Genomic DNA, 21059 nt, shown 5'->3' with positions numbered 1-21059 from the left:
CACCCACGTGACCACAGAGCCGAGCCAGAGCGCCTTAGTCCTCGTGGCCAATCGCTGCCCCGGAGGGGGGGGCGGTGGCGGAAAGGGGGTGGGGCGAGGCTGTTCCTGTCGGCGATTGGCTGGCGGCCGGCAAGGCCCCTCCGGAGGGGGCGTGCAGCGGGCGAGGAGGGCACTCGTCTGGCCAATGAGCGGGCGGAGGCGGGCCCTCTGGCGGGCGGGAGGTGTGGCGAGGGGCGCCGTTCGGGGTCCGCGGCGCAGCGACCCTCGGCCGGGATGGCGGCAGCGGCGGCGGCGCGTGGCGTTTGGGGCGGGCGGCGGCGCGTGGCGTTCAGGGTGAGGCGGCGACCCCCGGCCACAGAGCACTGCGAGCGGGGCCGCGGATGGCACCCCGGGAGGGGGGGGTGGGGAGTAGGTGGTCTGGGAGCGGCGGGGAGCTCCCCGTAACTGGGCTGCTCTGTGTCTCCCATCCAGCTGCCGCGGAGAGCCGGTGTTCCCTGGATCGCTTCGGCCGCCGCCTCCTCCTCCTCTGTGGTGAGTGGGGCCGGGGGCGCCGGGCGGCTCCCCGGGGCAGAAGTGCTGCTGGGCGAAGCGCTCCGGCGGGCGGGAGGGGGGCCCGCAGCGGGACTGGGCGGCTGAGGCGGCTGAGGTGGCTGAGGCGGCTGAGGCAGCGGCGGGGCTGTGGGTTGGTCGTTCACAGAGGCTCTGTCGGGCCGGGAGGAGCTCGGATTTCCTGCACTTCCTTCAGTTCTGGAGGAGACAGTCTTCTCCCGAGTGCAGCCCGCGGCCCTGCTTGTCCCGCTGTAATGTCAGCCACATCAGCGCTTGCAATGTTTTATTCTTATTTTAACCCACCGTAGTATTCCTTCGCAAGCCGAGGCCTCGCTTATCCATTACCGGCATTAGGTCAGGCATCTCACTTCAGCCCTGCCCGCTGTCAGAGCTCCAGCCCTTGCTGTTCTCTTCCTTTTTCACTCCTCCACTTTTCACTGCCATGACCTGTCCAAGTCAGCCCCATTTATTTTCCTGATTTGTCCTCTGATCCTTTTCCCACCATCACACCAGCAACAGCATCCCCGTCCTCATTGCCCTCACCAGCTGACCTGCCTGGTGGATAAGGGACAGGCTGTTGATGTAGTCTACCTAGACTTCAGCAAAGCCTTTGGCACTGTCTCCCATAGTATCCTCCTGGAGAAGCTGGCAGCCCATGGCTTGCACAGGTACACTCTTTGCTCGGTAAAGAACTGGCCTGGGGGCCAGGCCCAGAGAGTGAATGGAGTTCAATCTGGCTGGTGACTGGTCATGAGTGGTGTTCTCCAGGGATCAATATTGGAGCCGGCCCTGATTAATATCTTTATTGATGATCTGGACGTGGGAATTTAGTGCACCCTCAGTAAATTTACAGATGACACCACGCTGGGAGGAAGTGTCAATCTGCCTGAGGATAAGAAGGCCTTACAGAGGGATCTGGACAGGTTGGATCAATGGGCTGAGGTCAACTGTATGAGCTTTAACAAGACTAAGTGTTGGGTCCTGCACTTTGATTACAACAACCCCATGTGGCGCTATGAGCTTGGGATCAAGTAGCTGGAAGACTGTGTAGAGGAAAAGGATCTGGGGGTGTTAGTTACTGACAGCCAGCTGAACTTGAGCCAGCAGTGTGCTCAGGTGGCCAAAAAGGCCAATGGCATCCTGGCTTATATCAGAAATAGTGCAGTCAGCAGGGAGGGGATCATCCTCCTGTACTTGGTACTTCAATTACTGTGTTCAGTTTTGGGCCTCTCACTACAAGAAAGACTTTGAGGCCCTGAAGCATGTCCAGAGAAGGCTAAGGAAGCTGGTGAAGGGTCTAGAGCACAAGTCCTCTGAGGAGTGGCTGAGGGAACTGGAATTGTTTAGTCTGGAGATCTGGAGGCTCAGGGGAGACATTATTACTCTCTACAACTCCCTCATAGGTAAGGTGGGAGTTGGCCTCTTCTCCCAGGCAACAGCAATAGGATGAGAGGGAATGGCCTCAAGTTGTGCCAGGGGAGGTTTAGGTTGGGTATTAGGAAACATATATTCTCAGAAAGAGTGGTGAGGCACTGGAACGGGCTGCCCAGGGAGGTGGTGGAGTCACCATCCCTGGAGGTGTTCAAGAACTGTGTTGACGTGGCCCTGAGGGAGATGCTTTAGTGGGCACAGTGGTGATGGGTTGATGGTAGGGCTAGGTGATCTTAGAGGTCTTTTCTAGACTTAATGACTCTGTGATCACCCTCTCATAAACTCCATGTCCCAATTCTCTTCACACAGCTTCCTGATATATTTGGTTTTATCCTCACTTCTGTGACCTGTGTACCATCCCTGTTCTTCACTCTGCATCTCTGGTTCCTCTTCCTTCTATCCATTCTCCCCAAGTGACTGTTCTGTGGCAGCATGAAGTATTTCTCACTTTCTCCAGGCTTCTTCATTACCTCTCAATATCATTTACTAGTTTCCAGTCTCTTTTCTTATGCAGCCCCAGTTTTTCCTGCTGCATGCTACAGCACTAACTGCATCTTCTACTCCTGCTTTTTCTTCTCCATACTTACCTGAACTCCTTAACCAGAACTTTCATTTTCCTTTCTTCTGCACCCGGGCTGGAAAGCTGTGCCCTCTGTGCTGCCTGCCAGGGCCATGGCTGTGAGCTCAGCAGCAGCAGGTTTCCTGCTCTTGGCTGCAGAACCACCTGGGAAGCAGGAACAGGACAGCACTGTGCCTACAGCTATGAGCTGGGAGATGAAGCAGCTTAGTGGCTTGATGGGAAGGAAACATAGCACAGTTTGCACCAAGTGGGTGGAATTCTTACAAAGTGAATTATTAACTGTTATTTTTAATACGTTTATGAACTGCAGGGTTTTTATGACTTAGTAATTGTAGTGACCGAGTAGATTAAAATAGTCCTGAACATAATTCTAGCAATGTATACCTTCTGTAATAGTTTTTAGACAGGATTTTAACAATTTTAGTCTAAATCAAGGGGAAAAAATGGAGTACAGCAGTAAATGAGAAGGGCCTGCACATAACAGGGCACATTGTTATGTGTGCACCTTCAGGCAAAGATCACTGACTGTGCTGTCCTCCACAGCCAACAACCAAACTGTTCATCGATGGGAAGTTTGTCGAGTCCAAAACCACAGAATGGATTGATATCCACAACCCAGTAAGTGAAATGGCTTCTGCTCATATACCCAATGATTGGTGTGCAACAGGGTGCTGTGCTTTCCTTGAATCACTGGTGAAAGGGGGAAGTATGTCTGCTTCTGGAGAAAGCTTAGAGTTGGAGCTTAAGATGGATTTAGTGCCGTGTAATTGCTTCACAGTTTCCTCTTCATGTTCAGTGTCAGTCTTAGGAAAGTGATGACCTCTTTTATCTCCCTATGTAGTAAACCTCTGATCTCTGGAGAGAAAGCTGAAACCCCACCTAACTATTTTTCACATAGAAAGGCTCTGTGAATGTGATGTCAACATTTCAGAAGGCTTCCTTTCATCCTGCATGTATGCAACCCGATATGATTTGATGCCAGCTGAATGTGAAGTCCTGATCAAATTGCAAAATATATCAGACAAGTCGCTGAAATTCCCACTTGGAAACCAACACTTCATTGACAGTTTTCTGTGTGCCTGATTTGAGATGCGTAGACTGAAGATTTTCAGAACTGTAAAATGCATAGAATTCCAGCTGTGGTCCAGGCCTCTCAGTGTGCACTAGGAGAGGAGTCTCTTTTCTGTTTCCCCTGAGGAGTACAGTTCCTTTTAGAATAAAGGTATTAGGTGTGTGGTGTGCAAGGACTGTTGAATGGTTGGCAAGGCCAGTGGAAAAATTTGAGTTTTGATACAATTTGTTTCTTTCTGTCAGGCCACAAATGAAGTTGTTGCTCGTGTACCAAAAGCTACCACTAGTGAAATGGAGGCAGCTGTAGCTTCTTGCAAAAAGGCTTTTTGGAACTGGTCGGAAACATCTGTTTTGAGTCGCCAGCAAATCTTCCTGCGTTACCAACAGCTCATCAAAGACAATCTGGTGAGACACTGCAGCTGTGTGTGGTGGCTGTTGCTGAATGCATTGTAGCTGACTCTGAACTCAATTGAGAGACTTAATCTTTAACTGAGTTGTTAGTATGGTGTTGTTTTCCTAAGTAAGGAGCTGACAGAGTCACCGTCACTGAGCGGTGTAGCAAAGCACTCTCCAGGTAAAAGGAGACACAGAGGCAGTACTTCTTAGGGAATGTTATTCTGCATTTGTTTCTTTTAGCAAAAGACCACAGGAGGAGCTTGGTGGAGAATGTGCCAGTTGACAAAAACAAGTGAGAGAAGTATGTTAGTATAGTGTTTTTGGATTTCCCAGGTTTTTCTCTGCGTCTGTGTTGTGACACGTGAAAGCAGTATAAGTCAGCCCACAGTTGTTGATTTTTGTGGTTTTTTTATAATGTCACTTGTGCAGCTTATTGACTTCTTGTCCACAAGAGCAAATGAGCCCATGTCAGCTTTCCCAGGATCTACTCAGACTGTGATGTTCAGTAGATGTTAAACTTATCTCTGAGCCCTTCTTCATGTGCAGTCATTTTCCTAACAGTCAAAAACTCCGTGTTTTCCATTTTCAGAAAGAAATTTCAAAACTCATCACCTTTGAGCAAGGGAAGACCCTGGCTGACGCTGAGGGAGATGTGTTCCGAGGCCTCCGTAAGCTGCTGGCTCCATCTGTTACAAAAGGGGCTTTCAGAACCCACAGGAAGGGAGGAATTCTCCTGAGCAACTGTTTGCTCTAGGAGTTTGTACATGTAGCTCCCCTCATAGCTTCCTTCTGAAAGAAAAAGGGCAGTTGTAACTCCAACCTGAGAAGTTCCCTTAGGTAGAGTTCCTAAGTCACTTCCAAGTTGTTAGATCCTTATTTTCCTAGGAGTGAAATGCTGTAAAGGGATAGGAACTTCACGTGTGCTGAAATGTCTGAGGTTGAATCCCAGCTGGTACATTATAACTACATCCGTACTACTTTTAATGGGGCTGTTGAGTCTGTGAGCTTCTATCACAGTGGTGTATAGTATACTCAGGAGAGAATCCATTCACAGTGAGCTCACAGTGCTTGGGAGAGCAAAGGGATTTTCTGGAGCACAGTGAGTTTTAAGTTGTGGCTAGAAGAAAGACTTGGGTCAAGGTGGTGAGAAGGGAGTTTGGGGAGTGACATTAACAGAACACCCAGTGGCATATTGCCCTTTCTGCTGCAGAGGTGGTTGAACATGCATGCAGCGTGACATCTCTCATACTGGGAGAGACCATGCCCTCCATCACTAAAGACATGGACACTTGCACCTACCGTCTGCCTTTGGGTGTGTGTGCTGGCATTGCACCATTCAATTTCCCAGCGATGATTCCTCTTTGGATGTTTCCCATGGCTATGGTTTGTGGAAACACATTCTTGATGAAACCTTCTGAGCGCGTGCCAGGAGCACTCATGTTCCTTGCCAAGCTGTTTCAGGATGCTGGTGCCCCAGACGGGACCCTGAATATCATCCATGGACAGCATGAAGGTAACAATAGCTCTTCTTGGACTGGAGTATGTATGTGTTGTGGTGTGTATTTAGTGGAGGTATTAGAGCTGTTTGAGCATCTGATCCTGCTGCTGTTAGAGAGGTTGGGAAAGACCTCTGTCTTAGCCCCTGCCAGATATGTGCAGAGCTCCTGAGATTTGACAGGTGGGGTGGGTTGGTGGGGGGGAAGGTGGGCAGAGGGCCTGTGTATTGAGTACTTGGGGCCCAGGGTATGAAAAGCCAGCAGAAATGCTGTTGTATGAGCCCTCGGGCAGAGCTCACATGCTGAGAAGTTAGAGTGGAGAGATGCATGAAGAGGCAGCAGGGGAACTCAAATGTAGGAAACAGATGCAAGAACTCTAATGAGAAGAAAGACGCATAGATTAGCAATATGGGCATGAGGACAGGGGGAAGCATTTTATACTACAGTATATAATGTATTATTTCCTATTTGAAGCTGTGAACTTCATTTGTGACCATCCGGATATCAGAGCAATCAGCTTTGTGGGATCTAATCAGGCTGGCGAATACATCTATGAAAGAGGATCCCGGAATGGCAAGAGAGTCCAGGCTAACATGGTAATGCCACTCAAGGCAGCATGCAACACCACACAGACTGCCTCTATCTGTGTGTGCTTAAACAGACCACAATGTTCTGCAGCGGATGCTGACTTTGCTACCTATAGTTACTGGATGAGGCTGACCTTCTTGCCAGCCTGTTGGCAGCAAAGTCATAACTACTACACCATGTTATTACCAGAGCGCTAGAGAAATGACCAGGGCTGGTGAATGGAGTCTGTATGTGTTTTGCATTTCAGGGAGCAAAGAACCATGGTGTGGTGATGCCAGATGCCAATAAAGAGAACACCTTGAACCAGCTGGTTGGAGCTGCCTTTGGAGCAGCTGGCCAACGCTGCATGGCCTTGTCTACAGCAATTCTAGTGGGAGAAGCACAGAAATGGTTGCCAGAATTGGTGGAGAGAGCAAAAAATCTACGCGTAAATGCAGGTACAGATTCTGATAATTACTTACTAGGTACTTTGCTTCTGTACAACTGTGGCTTTTTAGGTTGGTGTGTCTGCCATATTGTAGTGTGTCTCTTGGAGCTGCTCTCTCTGTAGGCTTGATCTGTAGGGATGGGAGCTAGCAGATTGTCTGGACTGGGGCACAGAGCCCTAGACTTGGAGTTAGGAATATGTAGGAAGGACTGTGCTGCAAAATTTACAGGTTTGGTTTTAACTGGAACTTTGAGATTATATCCTGTACAGAACACAAACCTACCATTTTACATAGCAATCTCACTTCCTTCCAATTCCATGTCCTTCCAATTTGTAGTAGCATGCAGTAAGAGGCAAAAATGGAAACAAGTACTTTTGAGATTGATATTAGAATTCTCCTGCTTTTCATTTATTTTATATAAAGTCTTGCATAGAGGAAAAGTTTTCTTTCTGAGAAGGATCTGCTATCTTCCCAGTGATCTAAAACTATGCTTATGATTTCTCGTTTGCTGATTATGTTCCTTAATGGTACACATCTTTGCTCCGTGTCTCAGAAAGATCAGAATTTTCCTATTTTTTTTCCTGCTGATGTAGTTACCTTCATTATGCCTAAGAAGAGGAATGGTTAAAAGCTCTGCATCTCTGCCTCTCTGCAGGAGACCAGCCTGGAGCTGACCTAGGGCCTCTAATCAGTCCCCAAGCCAAGGAAAGGGTTTGCCACCTGATTCAGAAAGGAGTAGAAGAAGGTGCCAGTCTTCTTCTGGATGGACGTAATATCAAAGTGAAGGGCTATGAGAACGGCAATTTTGTTGGACCAACGATCCTTGCCAATGTGAAGGTAACTTAACCAAAACTAGTGCTTGATGCTGTATGTTGCAGGACCATTTGAAAAATGGGTCAGCCAAATTGGTCAGTAATTGAGATTCACCACCTAGAAATCTCAGAAGTAACTCAGTTTTCCCTTGCACAATTCCAATGAAGTGCTGACTGTGTAATGTTGTTGTGGAGGTGATGAAAGAATTCACAGGAACAGAACAAGAAAGTTATTGATATGAATCAAGTTAATAATCTTAACTTTTTTTTAATGTAGCCAATTGGAAGAATGTACAGACAGTTTGTACTGTGTCAAATTAAATGTCCACTGAGCACTGTGTACTTTCTGTAGTAATGGCCAGCAGCAGATGCCTAAAGAAGAGTGTGACTAACAGCCAAACATAAAATTTTTCTGTCTCCATTATACATTCCTACAATTTGCAACTTAAGTATTTATAGATATCAATATAATGCATAGCGTGCAACAGACAGACACTACTATGGCAGAATATTTTTTACCAGGCACACATCTCAAGTCGGTTTTCATATCTGAGTTCTTCTTTTTAGTGTTTATGCCATTAGCTGATATTAGTTAATTACTGTTTAAGTATTAGATTCATTTTGGGCTCTCTGGTGAGTGATTCCACCATGGCATACCAGTCTTGATAGTTCTGCTATTGTTGTATTCTTAGGATTTTATGGATTAAATGCTGTTTATATATTTCCAGCTTTTAATCTCTCATAATTTTCTTGCATTGTTTTCATTAAAGATCTTAAAATGTTTCTCTTTCCTTTAACGCATTGGAAATGGTATTCAGAAGTAAAAGTTTCACTGAGTGTTTTTTATTCTTAGTTCTTTATATGGCAACGTTCAACATTAACCACATACAGCTTATCTGTCAGGCACATACTTTGTAGTTTGCTGTGTTAGTTATTAGTGATTAAAGTAATTCCTAACTGGTACTTCTGTGTTTGTCAGACACTGCTTATTATCAGGCATAAGTCCTGGGCACTGAGTTTCAGAGAACCGCAGGTTATCAGCAAGATCTGAAGTAAACTGTCCTGAATTAGTCCTGGCTTTTATCAGCCTTGAGCAAAGAGCAGACCTGTAACTCATGTTAGGCAGGCAGTAAAAGCAGAAAGTACTTTAGCAATTAGAAATTGTACCCTCTTTAGTAGATAGGTGGCAGGGCTTGGGAAATGGTGGAATGGCAACCAGGACTGAAGGCAATGGAGTATGATGGATGATTCTAGGAATATCCTGAGTGTGAGCAGCATATGTGTTTATATCCTACTTCCTAGGATATTTTATATATTATATCTTACTTGTTATAATCAATATCCAGTCTGCTTTTTCTGCTGTTTGTCTTGGCAGCCAAACATGACTTGTTACAAGGAGGAAATCTTTGGGCCTGTCTTAGTGGTTCTGGAAGCAGATACTCTGGATGATGCAATTGAGGTGGTGAACAATAACCCCTATGGAAATGGAACCGCAATCTTCACCACCAATGGAGCCACAGCTCGGAAATATTCTCACTTAGTAGATGTGGGGCAGGTATGTTCAAGCTAGGATTATTGCTATTAATACTCACTCACCATGTGTGGTAAATAGCCATCCAGCTACAGCAACTAATCACTGACTACTCAGCCAACAGTACCCAGCTTCAGATTAAAAGATGCAGAATATTGTCTCTTTTGGAGAGTGCTCTGCAATCTGCTGTTTCTTTATCTTGTGATTAACACGGTAGCTTTCCTTTGGTTTAGGTGGGTGTCAATGTTCCAATTCCAGTACCTCTGCCCATGTTCTCTTTCACCGGTTCTCGTGCTTCTTTCAGAGGAGATGCAAATTTCTATGGCAAACAGGTAACTTGCCAAATTTCAGATTACTTTCTTAGATTGATTTGAGATAAATCACATTAGCAATGGCAATGGGAGGATGGTCATCAGATCTCCCCTTACTGGGGGGAGATTTGAGAAGGAAGAAAGAACTAAAATAGCAAGCTTTCGCATAGGACTAGAACGTTTAGGGAACTGTTGAAAGGAATAAGTTGACAGGAATTGTTCCCACCTAGGAAAGCTCAGTGCTCTGTAGATATGGGAAAAAACTGCTTGATATGCCTGTGGTACAGATATGAGGAATTCCTAAGGCTGAACATCTGATCCTTGCCTCTCTTTCTCCAGGGAGTGCAGTTCTACACACAGCTGAAAACTATCATTTCTCAGTGGAAAGAGGAAGATGCCACTGTTACCAAGCCTGCTGTGGTTATGCCAACTATGGGGAACTAAATCGGCCCTTAAAGATGCTGTCTCTGGTGCCCCTCTTTTTCCATGTTGCACTTTCCAGCTTTGTCCTGACTATCACAGTTTCCTTGGGAATGAATAGAAAACTCCACTTCCTAAGGGCCTCTTTTTCTATGTAGAGCAGGTGAGCTTATAATGCACAGTCTGGGTTTTCTGTTGCTGTGATCGTTTTTGTATAACTATCAGGAAGAAACTATCCTATCTAATTGAAAGGGAAAACAGATGGGCTTTACTCCGTGTTTCTTTCTAGACTTTCTGAACTCAAACATTATTCTGCTTTCCACTTCAGTACCTCTAGCCTTAGTGATTCACTGCTGGCTACATCTTGTAGCAGTTTTACCACTTTCTTACACATTGAGATTCTGAACTCACCATACTCAGATGAGTATTCACTTTGAGTGACACAACTGGGACGCTTCAGACGTCTCACAGAAGTGACTTCTACATACAATGAGGACAGCAAGTTATGGAGTTGAAAATGTCAGTCTTTCATCAGTTGAGGAATTTCCAAAATACCTAGGAAATACCTTTCTAAGGATTTTTCAGGGAAGCATCTTTGGCTGCTTGTCTGAGGATGAATTAAACACCTGTATGGCATAGTGACCTTTGCTGTGCCTCTTACAGCTGGAAACTGTTCCTATTATGCATGTGGCTTGCATTCTCCAACTTACTGTCAGTTCCATTATACCTAGAAGTTGGTTGGTGCCTTTCTACTGTGCTAACAAAAAGTGTGCCTACAGGTCCTTTAAGGTAATGTAACTGTAGAAGCATAAATGTGCATAAATGTGTAGAAGCATGATGTCTTGCATCATGGGATCACGTCAGTCTGGTTGGTAGGAAGAATAAGTAGACAGGTCAGTAGGAAGAAATGTGATTTGATCACAAAGCAGCCAGGCCTGTTCTGTGTGTTTTCCTGAATATAGATGTATTTCTTTTGATGTTTGATCGACTCTGTCACATTTGCTCAAACACAGTCATGTTCTCGGGGGACTGCAGGTCCCATTGTTAGAGATGGGTAAGTCTTGCTATACCCTGTTCTTATGTGTGCATTTGGAGCTGGAGAGCCTGTATTTTTATTCTTGCTTCCTGGAAGATGATGCAGCCATGAGGTGGGGGGGGGGGGGGGGGGGGGAAATCTGCAGGGACTTCATTCAAGTACCCATGGAAAATAATACTAATGATTGTAATCATCACTTGTTCTGATTAAAAGAAATCTGAGCGTGAAGACTCTGTATCCTGCCTTCTGATAAAGATCTAATGTAACTCAGTTATGTATTTGAGTAACTGCTGTTGATCCACTAATGTTTGTATCTTGGTTTTTTCCTTCTGCTATACTCTAGAGGGAAAATTCTCACCTTGCAATTTGATTATGAATTAAAAATTTGCTAATCACTGCAGAAAGTGATGGTTCCTTGATAAGATATTCTACAGGTGTTCTATTGACTATGTTACCCTCTTTGCAGAGGCTGGTCTATTACTTCTGTAACCTCTCCATGAATCCTTTTTTAACAGGATTTCAAGAGCTTCTGTAGTAATGTCCTCATATAGAACCAAGGTACTCCTTGGAATGCTATTTCCACAAACCCGTTACATGATCACAAAAGCTCTTAAACTCCATACACTTAACTTTACTGCAAACTGAAAATGCATCCTAATCAAGTTACCATCCTAGAGCTGTATACAGGGTCATCCTAGCTCCTGGCTTTGGAAAGAATCAAGTCTTCATTGTAAGGAGGAGGAAAATAGTTATATTTCAGATGAATTTCAAACATGCAGCCAAAGCAGCAGCATAGCAGACAGGAGATGTAGAATTGCAGCTTTGCTCACAAGCTAACTCCCAAAATGAAAATTGCAGATGAGTCCATAAGTGCTGTGGAAGTTGTTCTTATTGATGCTACAAGTACAGCTGCCTTACTCTATCTGTAGTATTAACATCTGAATACACAGAAGGATTACTGCAGAAGATGACTCATAATTCAGCCTGCTGTGTAATGAATATCTGGTTGGAAGAAATATCTTCTGTGCTGAAAAGGTAAAATATTCTAGGTAAATCACTAATAACACATTGGCATTCATTCATACATCTGGGAAAGGAATGTAAAATAATGGTCTGTACTACCGTCTACAGTCATTCACTTTCAAATCACCGAATTTCTTCCTAATCAGTATTGCTATTCTGACTTTTCTGTTCAAAGCACATAATCTCTTTAGAAATTCTGAGATTCAGCTTCGATAGCAAAACTAGTCTTTATTATCAAGCTTGCCTGCTGGATGGAGATCTGCAGGAGTCTCACTGCACTTTCTCTGCATTTGTGGAGCCCTTAACACTTGTGTGCAAATACATTTTCTGATCATCTGCATTTCCAATGGCATTTTGAAATCAGGTTATTTTAAGCATACTAGGAATGAGAGCTTTTTATCTGCCTTTTTAATTAGTTAAATGTCTTTTCAGATCAAGCTGCATATGCTCACTGATTGTGATGTACATGCCTCATCTCACTGTTATTATGGCTTTTCACTTGCCTGTTTATTATCCTTTTTATTTCAACATACTCCGTACAAACTAAAGAATACATCTTCAGTATTATACAAAAATGTAATCTCAGTATGAAGGATTTCAAGTTTCTGTAGTTTCTATTAAAACACAATTTTATAGTCAACCTTGGTCCTTTTTTTTTTTCTTTTTGCCTGGAGGACAATTCAATCTAGATTCTCAAAACTATTTAGCAGTGTAAGAAGTCCTAAAAATGTACATTTCCATAGTTTAACCATCTTTGAGAACTGGGCTCTGCAACTTCTGTTTTCCCTGTCTGTGCAAAAAAAAAAAGCCACCAATCACTTCCACACCTGTTTCTGGAAGTGGCAGTCAGCCTCTTAGAAGGAGCTTTCTCATCTTTCCATAAAAATCCCTCCAGGGTTCCTCTTTAAGAATTTTATCTGCTCTTCTGGCTCTTGAGTGTTACATTTTAAGTTGTGAATGCTTGACTGGCTCATATCTGACATTTTGTCTGCCTTGGAGTATTATAATCAGGTGCATATCACATCTGAGTCTGTCTCTGAAAACCAGGCATATGAGTGCTTGTAGCAATTAGAAACATCAATATGATGGGAAAAGGTGTTTCACCAGAGGTGTAACAAAAGGAAGGAAAAGAAAGGTGCCAAAAAGGAAGGGAAAAAGATTGCTTACCTGTATCAGAAGAGTCCAGGCTTGCAGGAGAAAGCTCCACCAAAGAGGGACCTCCAATAAGAGATCCTTCCCCAGTGGCAGTCAGCCCTTAAATGGGGGTTTAAGAGAGATACAGCCAGGCTCCATCCCTTCTGGTCACACAGATGAATTGCCTTCACCTGTGCTCCCAGAGCTGACATGGTCCTTTCCCCAGGTGCTCAATCACTGGTTCAGGCTGGGACTCAACCGTTACCATACAATGCTTCACACAGGCTTACTACCTCTAAGTGATTCTATACTGAATACAAAATCAGCTTAGTATATTTTGTCATTTAATCAGAACTCTGTGTTCTAGCTGTACAACCATGGCCTTTCACTCTTTTCTCTAAAAGTACTAAAGCTGCTTTTTTGATAAGAAGAGGCTTTGAGATGGCATGAGATTTTTATTTTTTTGTGTGTGTTGTGAAAGCTGAGTCTAAACACCCCCTGCTGAAAGATCACCATGGCCAGAAATATAAAAGTAAGTAACAAATTCCTCACTTGTCACACATACATTTTTTTGTATGCATCTATATACACCAATATAGATCTTCAGATAAACTAAGTTATTTCTAAAGGAAGAGGGATGACAGAGAGAACTACATTACCAGGACTGTGGAGTTGTTAAATAGCGTAGCATAATTCAGTGTCTTACCCAGCTATGTTTTCTTCTTTAGCATCAGCAGGAGCTGGAGTTGAAGTAGACAGATCTCTGCTGTATTTCCTGTGAGGAATAAACAACAGCAAGTTATTGTCATCTGAGGGTGATGTACGCTCAACCAGGTTTCTAATCCCATAGCAAACTCCTTATTTTCTAAAATGAACAGCAAGCCAGAAATGTCAGGACACTTTTGGGCTATTGCAATGCACTATCTGAAGCCAGCTATATGAATTGAACATATGTTCACTATTGAATTCTGTATTTTGTGGCAAAATCATTATAATTAAAAGTGAATGAGGAGAGCACAAAGCAGACATTGTACAGGCAGAGGTCAGTGCTGCTGTGCACTGTTTCTGCCCTTAAGTTGTCTCTGGCTTTACAAATATAGGGTTGACTATTTCATGTTTAATGTTAGCAGAGGTGCAAATAATCCTCTTCACCACTGTGAAGACTACCCATGACTGACAGAATAGTAGTTCATTGTTCATTTCCTTCCTGATTCCCAATGGCCTGATCAATTCCTTTAATAGGTACACCAGAACTGTGTTTAACTTTTTGTTTTTTAAAGGGAGAAAGGTGCATGTCCAAAATTGGCACATATCACCTCTTTCATGAGGTTAAGATATCTCACACCAAGCCACGCAGTTAGCTAGATTCTTATGGTAAACACACAGTCTCCTGGAATCCTCTGCTCTGGAGTTTATCACCCAAGCTTCTGTAACAGAGAAAGCTCTGCGTTCACCTACTGAGGAAACAGAATATTACCATAGATTTGTGTCATTCATTTTGGCAAAAAGTAATCTCAGGACACGTTCTTTTTGTTCCCATGTCAACTCACTGATATCTACTTTTTCAAACTGGGTATTTGCCCTGAAAAACACAGAAAAGATCAATGGATTAGGAGAAAATGTCAAAGGCATTTCTCTCATAGATTCTGTATGTGTGGAAGGTGTTTTTAAATCTGTCTATGCATTGCATTTGTTAAGCTGTTCATAGCATGTAAATTTAAAAGATAAATCTGTGTACTGTCTCTCTAACTTCTAAATCCATGGCTCTAAATAAGTAGAATAAAAAAAACAACCCACTATTTCTGTTATACAGTTATTGAATAAGAATACGGGGAGGGAGGAGGCTACTACTGATATGTATTAATTTCAAGTACATTGCCCTCTCCTTACTTTTTCATTGTTCACACACAGGAGAGTAAATGTGTAACCAACTTTTATTCTCAGTTCCAGTCTTCCCCTTTCTTCTTTCCAAGGGGAAGCTTCCTTAGATCTCTATAAGTATTTTCCCCTCTGATTTTTGAATTGCTGGTACTTCTGTTGTATCATTTCTGAGATAAGGTAAGCTGAACGATGCATTCTAATTGATTGCACATCAGTGAGTTACTCACTGGTTGATGCATACTAAACAAACGTTTTATTTGGGAGCAGTATAATTGTGATCTCTCACCAAAGCTGGATGCAAACAACAGCTATGCCGGACCCTAATTCTATGGCTGAAAGTGTGTAGATATTGCTGTAGTTTGTAGCAGGAGGTTAGAGATCTGTTAAACTGGCCACTGTGGCATGTGTAGCCTCAATTTAAACTAAGCTGCATCCTAATACAAATTCTTAGATACTGACACTGATAAATCAGATTTTAGTTTATTTGTTTTCAAACATAATCCTGTCAGTCAGTACTATGCAGCATAAGATCTTCCTACTGATGTCATTGTATATTTCATGCAATGGCTTGCTTTATGGATTATTGTGAAGCTTGAAGAAAACAAGCTTTGAAGATGCAATGCAAAGCCAAGGGCCTCTGACAAGTGAACAAACAGTTGAACAGACAGTATTTGCCATCTACCAATTGCTTCAGTTAAAACTGTCAGCAGCATACTAAGGAGCTATTAAGATTGTAACAAAATTGTAATTTGTAGGTTTCAGTGTTGATAGGTAACTGTAGTGAGTGAAAAGGGCATTGTGAGAATGATGCTTACACAACCAAAAAAGACCAGAGATGCAACAACAATTATTAAAAAGAAACTGCAGAAGTACATCTATACTGAAAATTCAGTATTAACTTCCATAGCACATGGTAGAATACAAAAAGGACTCTTTTGATCTTATATGCAATTTCATCCACTGAAATAATGACAAAAAGTGTAATTAGGCACCCAGAAAGCCATTGCTGATTGACAGGATGTTACACCTCATACAGTTATTCTCACCGTAGCAGCCTCCACAAGTATTCCAAATCTAGACAATATTATCACAAAGACTTTGGGGTTTTGTTGTATTTTTTTAAGGTACAATAGGAACATAGGCACTAGTTTTTGATGTTAAAATACCAGTAGCATTTCTCTGCTTCTTCTAGGTCTCTGTACACACTATTTGTGCTGTTCACGTTGCTATTGAATGTTTTGATTTTGGGAAATTCTTCCATCCCTGCACACGCCTCCATCATTTTCCTGTAATAGACAGCTTGGGCCTTTTCCTTATAGCGCTTTCTGCTGGCTATGATCTCCCGCTTCACATGTTCCAGAGCATCTAGGAAGAACCTTTCCACTTCAGTCCTCTCATTTAAGATATTCCGAGCTAGTTTCTTCACTCGGTTCATCTCCTGATCCTTCATTTCTAGCAGGTGCTGCAGTTTCTTAAGCTCGACCATGCTAGCCTGGTTTTCTATCAGTGCCTGATGGTATGTTTTTTGAGTCTTTGTTTCAAATTCTTTAGTCTTGTGACATAAGGCCATCTCCAGTTTTTCCACTTTATGTTGCAGATCTCCTATCTGTGCTTTCTGCTTGTTGATCTGTAGGATCTTTTTTCTAATCAAACTCTCGGTGATTTCCTGAAAGACAAGAAGAAGAAATTACTTGGGCTTCTGCTTCACATCAAATTTGGAGGTTTTTCTTTTCCCCCAGCAGTGACAACGTAGTCAAGATGCTGGCAGCTTCATACTGGAGAGTGAATATTTCCCTGAGATCAGTTTCTTGTTTGCAACAGAAGCCAGATGAAGGCGTGGTGAGTAGTGTGAGCTACAGAAAGACCTATTCTTGGACTATTATAGGAAAACCTCCCTTCAGTCTCCTTCATCATTAAGATAGAATCAGAGCTCTTCTCTTCAGCCAGCTCTGAATTCATAGCTGCAGATATGTCTGGCTGTGGAGAAGTTATTCTCAGTACACTTACATCCGTTTCCAGGACTTCAAGGACCCCTTCCTGGAGGGGAATGAAACAGAACTAAAATCAGAGCAGAAACCTTTTCCTGTAACAGAAGAATTTTATCCTCCTCTAACTTCTGTTTCATTTTCTGCAACTCCGTTGCCTCCTTCAGGTGATAAGATGAAGCACCATGAAGACGAATGTTCTCTTTAAAAACGTGTCTCTCAATGCTGTTCAGCTGCCTGGACAGAGTGAAACAGAATCCATGAACTTTAATCACAAACTTTCATACTTTTTTTTTTTAATATTAAAATCATTACTTCAGCATCCTAATTTCCAAATTCAACCTGATAGTTTAAATGCAAGTGTTGCCATCATCTTGACATTTAAAATAGAAAAAACAGCCTCAGTCATCACTGATTTTGCCCTTCAATGTCCATGCAGTAACATAGGCAAAGAATTCTTCAGCACACAGCACTAAAATGGTTTAGTAAAGTAGAAAACAGAAAAGGCAAGAGTTTCTTACAAAACAGCTTCATGTTGAGCAGCCTCTCTTGTCATCATTAGCTTCTTCTCAGCGTCTTCTTCTAGTCTTTTCTGAAAGAGAGAAAAGCCTGTTTAAACTTTGCTTGAGGCGCTTGGAATTGAAGCATAAAACCTTTTACGGTGTAAATCTAAAATCCTACAGAATTTTCAGCTAGCACAACTTCTTACCAATAAGAAAGGATGAACATCCACAGGCACTTAAGTTCCTGATAGCAGTGGAGAATAATGCCTCTCTGGGACCATGACATCCTATGCCTTTCCTTTGACAGCTGCACCTACCTTTCAACTCGGTCATCATACTTACATTGACATGGGGAACTGTAAAATGCTGAGTGAAGAGCTGCCAGAAATGTAGAAGCCAGAATAACCAGTGGGAGAAATCTTTCTAATGGAAGTTTCTTTCATTGCCTGTCAGCTTTTACCTTCTCTTCGAGAAACCTCCTCTCCAGTTGCACAACCTCTTCCTGATGTTTCCTGTTTGAGATCTTGATGCTCTTCTTCAACTGTGATAAAAAAAATAAACTGTGTTTTAATTTAGCAGTGTTTGAATTTCAGCCTTATAATTAAAAATGCAGATGCAACTATTCGAGGAGGTACTTGGTACTCTTTCCTGGCACTACCCACAGTCCTCATCAAATCTCCCCACAGTCTAAAATTCATTTTAAATCTGACTTTTATTGCTGTTTTACTTATTCTTCACAGTTCACCCTTGCCTGTATTTTCATATCAGTCAGTCATTCACACACATGATCTAACATTCTGTTTCACGCTTAGTTTTAGGAATCTGGTTTACTTTGCCTATTCATTCAGTCATCAAGATTGTTTGAAATCCAATGCCTCAAGCATCCTTAGAATAATGCATGACTAGCAGTATTTAATGTCTTAGTTTAAAAGCAGCTATATATTAACAAACCAAATGCCACTGAGCAATCATTTTTCTCCATAGAAAATGTGTTGTTTTGTTTCCAAGACCTGCTTTGTAGCTAGAAAATAAATAAATAAATAATGAGGTGAGCTGAGTCAGGAAGACAACTTAAGTTGTTTGAGGTGCCCATTGGATCTCCTCAGTCGGCTGAGATGCTGCTATCTCAGCTGAAATGTTTTACAGTTAATACCGCTACTTAATATGTGTAGCATAGATTCAAAACATGTACTAAATCCTCTACTCCATCCATATATGTGTTTGTATGATTCCACATTGATTTTGTTAAAAATAAGCGAATAAAAATTGAAAACAGGGAAGCAAGCAAACAAAAAGCCACAACACCCTATAGCAATGGCCCATTATGGATGCAATTTCTGTCTATGGAATTTGCCTTTTACAAACTTAGTGCCTTTCCTCAGACTCTGTAAACTGTGCTGAGAGAAAACAGTCTTGTAGATCAGTCGTGTCTGCTCTCCACCCCCAAACTCTGTTACCATAAACCAAGAAAGGTTGCTTTTTTAGTATTACAAACCCATCTTTATGACAAGCTCACATCTTCCAGCTCTTTCTCCACAGCTGCTTTCTCCCTGCGGAATTCCTTTATTAAATTCAGTTCTAATTGAATTTGGCTGATTTCTCCAACTTTTTTCTGAAATTTCTCTTCCAATTCTTTTATTTGTTGGGTATAATAGTCTTCCTGCAATTCAGAAATGAACAGTAAGAAGGAAACAAAATGAGAGAAGCCAACCATCAAATATAGTAACATAAAACACACAGCACACGCTACTGAATATCTGAAATCATAATGAACTGCAGTGTTTTGAAAAATAAGGAATAAAAGCAATTCATCATGAGCAGAAATGCTGCAAACTCAGCAGAAGCTACCAACCCTCCAATGAAACAAAAACCCTAGAAATGACTAGTAAGTGTAAAGCAGTGTTTGGAACATCAGTCATAGCCTTTTCTACTCTTTACAATCTGAGGATGGGAGAAATGTTGTGGAGTCTTCTTCACAGCAGATGCTGTCTTAAAGTGGAGATGAGCACCGTGCTGTGTTTCTTACTGAAGCCAGCTTGTTAGAGAACAATAATTTCCTTAGTTCTTTTTATGAATTTTTGCTTCAATAGCAATGAACGAAGGAGAAATATAGAAGAATTCAAATTAATTATTTGTTAACTCAGTAAAAATGAAGCATGTTTTTGCTGGTCTCTGGCTTCACCATTACCCTGCTGGTTCTTAATACTACTTCAGATACTATAAAGTATACCCATTATCCAAAATAATACAAGAGAGTCACAAGGTAATTCCCACATCACCATTGTTTTTTTTTCAAGTTCTTTTGCACTCAAGATTCTTGCAGAGTTTGCTGCCCTAACTTATTCCTCACACTAAAATCAGAACTACTGTTCAGCCTGCTCAGTGGATCCCATTGTTCCGAGGACAAAAAGTTCATTCACCAGTTTCCTGTGCTCTTCTTGTGTTCGCTGTTTCAAATCAATCAGCTCCTTCTTCAGTTTCTCAGTCTGTGAAAATAGAAATCAAGAAATGTTAACTGAGGGGGGAAGGGAGAAAGGAGTGGTGTCTGAGCTGTGTTCTTCTCTTTAAAATCAATTACGAGAAGACACCATAAGAGAGAGGTCCTCATTTGCAGTGTTCAGGCTGATTGAAGTGTACTTAAAACTGAGGAGTGAAAGAACCACCATTGGTTTGTGTTAAGCATGGGAAACAGTGCGAGCCTGAACAATAAAAACCCACCTGTGCTATATAGAAAGAGACCTGTGAGCCCGCTGAGGGATTAAAACTACACAGACGGAGGATTTGCTTCCTTATTGTTTTGGGCAGTGGTGCAGCATTGAGAGAAGCAGTTCAGAAAAGGGAGTAGAGCAGCTGGAAAAGGGATGAGTGAGGGCTCCCATGACGGCTACAAGAAAAAAGATGGGATGTGATCAAGAGCACTGTCTCCTGCCTTTTAACCCCATCAGAGTTCTGGGGACTGAGGATTTGTGCCTTCTCATTCCACAAACAGAATTTTTAAAATCATTTACGAGTTCTGCTCCAAAAGTAATGCCTCCTATTTTATGTTGTTGGCCCACGAGGTCGGAGGTGGACGTTGATGGTATGGCAGTAGAGGTCGAACCTTCCCACCAGTATTCTGCTCCATGTTGTTGCCATGTGACAGGTGGCAGCAGAGGGGCGGTCTGACAGATTGGTGTCTGACATGGATAGGGCGGATGGAGCGAAGGTGTGAATTCCTCCCAGAGGAAAAAAGGGCGCCCAATGACACTGGCATTCATCAACCTTTGCTGAATGGAGACCAACCAGCGGATGCAAGCAGGGTGAGGTGTGGGTGGTGCCTTTCAGCAGCGGCAACAGTGACAGCGTGTCACCTCTGCTGGTGCAGATGTTTATGAGTGTGGCACGCAGGCCTTTGTTCGTGGCTGGCGAAAATGCACAGCTAATGGTAGCGACTATGTTGAAAAACGGTGTTTCGTAGCTGAGAGCTTGTCGTATCAAACAGCGTTATTGCGCTCTTTGTAGCTGCTGTAGTTTCCACGCAAATATACGGGAGGCATTACTTTCGGAGCGAGCTACGTAGTGTCAGTTCCAGTTACGGAGGCGTCGCTTCCCTCGGTACGCGGGCTCGGAGCGGTCGGAGCGGGGTTAAGGTGCCCTCCCCGGCAGCCCGACTCGCACCTCCGCCGCCCTCTCCCGGCCCTGCTCCGTGAGGAGCGCCAGCGCGGCCGCCGCCTCCTTCTCCGAGTGCCGCTGCCGCCACAGCAGCTCCGCGTTGCGCCGGGCCAGCAGCCGGGCGGCCTCACGGCACTCGGCGCGGCCCGCTTCGGCTTCCGCCAGCCGGGCTTCCCACAGCGCAGCCCGCCCGCCCTCCATTCCGCGGCTTCCGTTACCGCCCGCTGCCGTGG

General features: G+C 43.2%; 2 protein-coding genes and 1 long non-coding RNA gene across 3 annotated transcripts; 2 read left to right on the top strand and 1 right to left on the bottom strand.

Annotated features, from left to right (window-relative positions):
* The first annotated feature begins 220 nt into the window (after positions 1-220).
* Positions 221-12312, top strand: ALDH6A1 (aldehyde dehydrogenase 6 family member A1). The gene is made up of 12 exons (XM_004941779.5): positions 221-333; positions 472-531; positions 3104-3178; positions 3875-4036; positions 4617-4695; positions 5238-5540; positions 5998-6119; positions 6359-6548; positions 7195-7376; positions 8727-8906; positions 9116-9214; positions 9533-12312. Exons 1-12 carry the CDS (start codon positions 274-276, stop codon positions 9635-9637), a joined length of 1617 nt encoding a protein of 538 aa, XP_004941836.2. The 5' UTR covers positions 221-273; the 3' UTR covers positions 9638-12312.
* BBOF1 (basal body orientation factor 1) lies at positions 9820-21055 on the bottom strand. Its single transcript, XM_040701982.2, has 10 exons — positions 20833-21055; positions 19596-19661; positions 18692-18835; positions 17636-17716; positions 17194-17264; positions 16765-16909; positions 15854-16353; positions 14284-14388; positions 13513-13581; positions 9820-11676 (listed from the first exon to the last, which is right to left on the bottom strand). The coding sequence occupies exons 1-10, from the start codon at positions 21025-21027 to the stop codon at positions 11622-11624; spliced, it is 1431 nt and encodes a 476-aa protein (XP_040557916.1). The 5' UTR covers positions 21028-21055; the 3' UTR covers positions 9820-11621.
* On the top strand, positions 16353-17750 carry LOC121110895. Its single transcript, XR_005860528.1, has 2 exons — positions 16353-16526; positions 17483-17750. It is a non-coding gene; the product is annotated as an uncharacterized LOC121110895 (long non-coding RNA).
* Positions 21056-21059: the final 4 nt, after the last annotated feature.

The sequence above is a fragment of the Gallus gallus genome, chromosome 5 (genome assembly GCF_016699485.2).
Source record: "Gallus gallus isolate bGalGal1 chromosome 5, bGalGal1.mat.broiler.GRCg7b, whole genome shotgun sequence".
Lineage (NCBI taxonomy): Eukaryota > Metazoa > Chordata > Aves > Galliformes > Phasianidae > Gallus > Gallus gallus.
The sequence above is the reverse complement of the archived record's forward strand: the minus strand, read 5'-3'. Positions and strand labels throughout refer to the sequence as shown.